Source organism: Acyrthosiphon pisum, unplaced genomic scaffold (genome assembly GCF_005508785.2).
Source record: "Acyrthosiphon pisum isolate AL4f unplaced genomic scaffold, pea_aphid_22Mar2018_4r6ur Scaffold_21441;HRSCAF=23996, whole genome shotgun sequence".
Taxonomy (NCBI): domain Eukaryota; kingdom Metazoa; phylum Arthropoda; class Insecta; order Hemiptera; family Aphididae; genus Acyrthosiphon; species Acyrthosiphon pisum.
This window is the reverse complement of record NW_021770909.1, coordinates 50,438-54,222: the sequence shown is the minus strand read 5'-3', so window position 1 is coordinate 54,222 and position 3,785 is coordinate 50,438. Positions and strand designations below refer to the sequence as shown.

Sequence of the window (3,785 nt, the reverse complement as noted above, 5' to 3'; positions counted from 1 at the left end):
GGAAATGTGTAATTTTGATCACCCCCAAAAGTACCAACTGGATTCACTTTCCTACCAGAAACAATGCCGAAGTAGTTAATCGACGTTACTGTCCCTTGTGGTGACGGACAAACAAAAAAAAAAAATAAATAAATAACACACGCCAATTGTGTAATAAATTCATTCATCGCAAACACTTTTTTAATGTTAAAAATACTACAATATCGTTTTCGTTCATCGGTACAACCGTGGCACTTGAACTACAAGTTGGTGGACGGTCATTTTTGTAATATGGATAGACTATGTCTAATTTAGATGACTGTCGGGAATCGAATAATTCAACAGTGTGACAATATCCACGAGACCACGACGTATAAAACATACACTGCAATACGCGACACTACCAGCCGACTATCGTCTGTTTATTTATAGATTACGCTTTTTTGGGGAAGTTTGACAAATACGTACACCATTTACCATGTAAACACTGGCATTGTTATAAATACATTTTTCTTACTGATTATCGATCGATAAACAACAATAGTCCAGGATTCCCGGTGTTCATATGGCTTCAATTACGTAAAATACCGATTGTACCTAATTAAAACCCCCGAAGACCCACACCGAAAAAAAATATTCATTAGTTATTTTAATGATACAATATTTTAAACGGTTCACAATGTTTATATTGTTAAATGGAACATAGCTTATAAAAATAACACTATATATTATCAATAAGAATAGATACATTTGTAGAAATAACACTATATATTTTCAATAAGAATAGAGAAGATTATTATCAAATCAATCATATTTATTATTAAATTGACAACATGATAATTATTATTTTGATATATTGATACTAATGTTAATCATAAAACTCTTATAATTACATCAATGTTTTTATCAATTTTAAAGTCAGTATTGTACTATTAGATGACTGTCGGGAATCGAATAATTCAATAGTGTGACAATATCCACGAGACCACGACGTATAAAACATACACTGCAATACACGACACTACCAGCCGACTATCGTCTGTTTATTTATAGATTACGCTTTTCGCTTTAAGTACTATTCAAAGTTGGTTAAATTCTATAAAATACGTGGCTGGATATAATGCAGAATACAATGCTCAGTTAAAAATAATAACAAAAACCATGTCAGTTCAAGAAAAAAAATGTGTTATCTTAATTGATGAAATATCTATAAAATGTTGTTTGGAATATAACGAATCCCTTGACATGATTGAAGGATTTGAAGATTTTGGAAATTTACGGCGTTCAGGAAAATCAGCTAAACTTGTTTTAGTAGTAATGATTCGAGGATTATGTAATAACTGGAAATTACCATAACTTACTATTTTAGTTCAACCGGCGTTTAAGGAAACCAATTAGCAGAAATTATGGAACAAACTGTCGAAACCATAATAAAACTTTGATTTTCAGCTGTTCGTATAACTTGTAATCAAGGTACAGCAAAATCGTAAAATGTACACTTTACTTGGTGGTAGTTCAGAAAATCCATTTACGGTAATAGGAGGAAGAAAAGTATTTTTGATTTACGATGTTCCTCACTTAGTTAAAAGCGAGGGGTGAACACCTTGGGGGTAATCAGTGTAGAAGGTGATGGTAATCATGGGTATTCATGGGTAATCATAGGTTATCTTTGTAGTAAATCATGGGTAATCATAGGTTTAATCATTGAAATCAGTAATCTGGTGTACAAAATGTCTGTCAGGTGCATCTTATACAAATTACAAGGTAAGTACCTAAATACTTATTATTTTTTACAAGGAATTAACGTTCATAATTAGAATTATATTATATCGAAGAGGTAAAACTTATAAGTTCTTAGGATCAAAACTATAAACCCTTCTATTAACAATTGTATGTAATTATGTGCTTTAAATTATTAAATATTATTATGTATTTAAAATTAATGGTATTAGCAAGGGTGTTAGCACTAATAAGGGTATTAATTGTTAAAGAAATTAATGTAGGTAGGTAAAAAAAACTTATTGATTTTATTAGAACGATGCTAAAATAACATTTTGCTTTAGACAAGCTGTATATTACAGTTTAAGTTTAAAACATGGTTTTAACTATTTAGTAGATAAATTAATTGTACTAATAGGCAATAGCAAGGCGATAGCTACCTTGTACCTACCTAATTAAAAAATGAGTATGATTATTAACTCATAATACATTTACTATATAATATATACTCAACTATGTTAATTAATTCAAATGTAGGTATAATAAAAATAAAATCAATGGTTAATATTTGTTATGTAAATTTAATTTGAAGTGATATATTTTTAACTTGGCAACAACCCTGCCATGTGAAATCAACCTTGTTCAGGATACAACAATAAACTTGCCTCGGATATGTGGAGCTTTGGAGAAGAATACTGGAAAATAGAAACCTGGCTTATTTTTTGGAACTTTGAACATTCGCACACTTTTCAAACCGGGAGCAGCACAATGCTTAGTCAAAGAAATCAGGAGATATAATTTAGGAGTGGTAGCCTTGCAGGAGATTAGGTGGAATGGCAAAGGTACCTTGGATCTTCAAGACACGACTATATTCTACGGGGAATGTAATGATCGAAGACAATTTGGAACGGGTTTTGCTGTACACAAAAGTATAGTTCCTTTGGTAACAGAATTTAAAAGTACTAACCCTAGGATATCAATATTGACGATTAAAGGGAAATTTTTTGATATCACTTTCCTGAATGGGGACACGCACCTACGGAAGAAAAAACACCAGAGGAAAAGGATGAATTTTATGAGAATCTGGAACAAACCCTAAATGAAATCCCCCGAAATAGAATAAGGATAGTCTTAGGCGATTTTAATGCCAAATTGGGAAAGGAAAACATATTCAGATCAACCATTGGTAATCATAGCATGCATGACATAACTAGTGAAAACGGACTTAGACTTATCGACTTTGCGAGTGGTGGAGGACTTGTTATGAAAAGCACAATGTTCCCACGCAAAGATATCTACAAGGGGACTTGGAAAGCGCCTAATGGTAGATACACTAATCACATAGACCATGTTATGATTAACACAAGGTTTAAAAACTGTATACAGGAGGTAAAAACAGTCAGAGGAGCCGACTGTGATTCGGACCACTACCTGGTAAAAGGAAAACTAAATGTGAAACTAAAAAAATTGGGAGTTAGGAAAGGTACAATGGTGGACAGATATGAAGTAAGTAAATTTAAGGACAAAACTGTATGTGACCTTTTCAAACAACGGACGAATGAAGCAATGTCTAACCTACACATAAATCAATTAGATACGATTGACGGCAAATGGAAGGCAATAAAGGAAACCTTAAAAGTGGTTACAGATACGACCATAGGGAAACAAAAAAAAGTAAAGAAACCTTGGTTCAACACTCCTTGTGAAGAGGCACTTAACAGAAGGAAAGAAGCTAGACTACTATGGATCAATGACCCCACCAATAGAGAAAAAGAATCTACGTATAAAGAACGCCAAAAAGAGGCGAGTAATATTTTTAGATTCGAAAAACGTAATACACGAAAGATATACTGTGGGAAGCCGAGACCAACCATAGAGTTAACAAAACTCGTGAGCTGTATCAGAAGATTAATGCAATTAGGGGTGGGTACAAAAAACATGAAAAATTCTTAAAAAATGAGGATGGCTCCATAATTACGGAACAAGACAAGATTATAGAAAAATGGAAAGAGTATTTTAACCAACTGCTTAACTGTGAGGACCCTCCTGAAACTTTCACATGGATATCATCTGACCCTAACGACAGT

General features: G+C 32.8%; 1 protein-coding gene across 1 annotated transcript; it reads left to right on the top strand.

Moving 5' to 3' along the window:
* The first annotated feature begins 28 nt into the window (after positions 1-28).
* On the top strand, positions 29-3,779 carry LOC103311136 (craniofacial development protein 2-like). Its single transcript, XM_029492407.1, has 2 exons — positions 29-1,641; positions 1,675-3,779. The coding sequence occupies exon 2, from the start codon at positions 2,896-2,898 to the stop codon at positions 3,649-3,651; it is 756 nt and encodes a 251-aa protein (XP_029348267.1). The 5' UTR covers positions 29-1,641; positions 1,675-2,895; the 3' UTR covers positions 3,652-3,779.
* The last annotated feature ends 6 nt before the right edge of the window (positions 3,780-3,785 follow it).

Excerpts from the sequence above, each read along its gene's own strand:
- LOC103311136 (XM_029492407.1), top strand. The coding sequence starts at position 2,896 with ATGCATGACATAACTAGTGAAAACGGACTTAGACTTATCGACTTTGCG.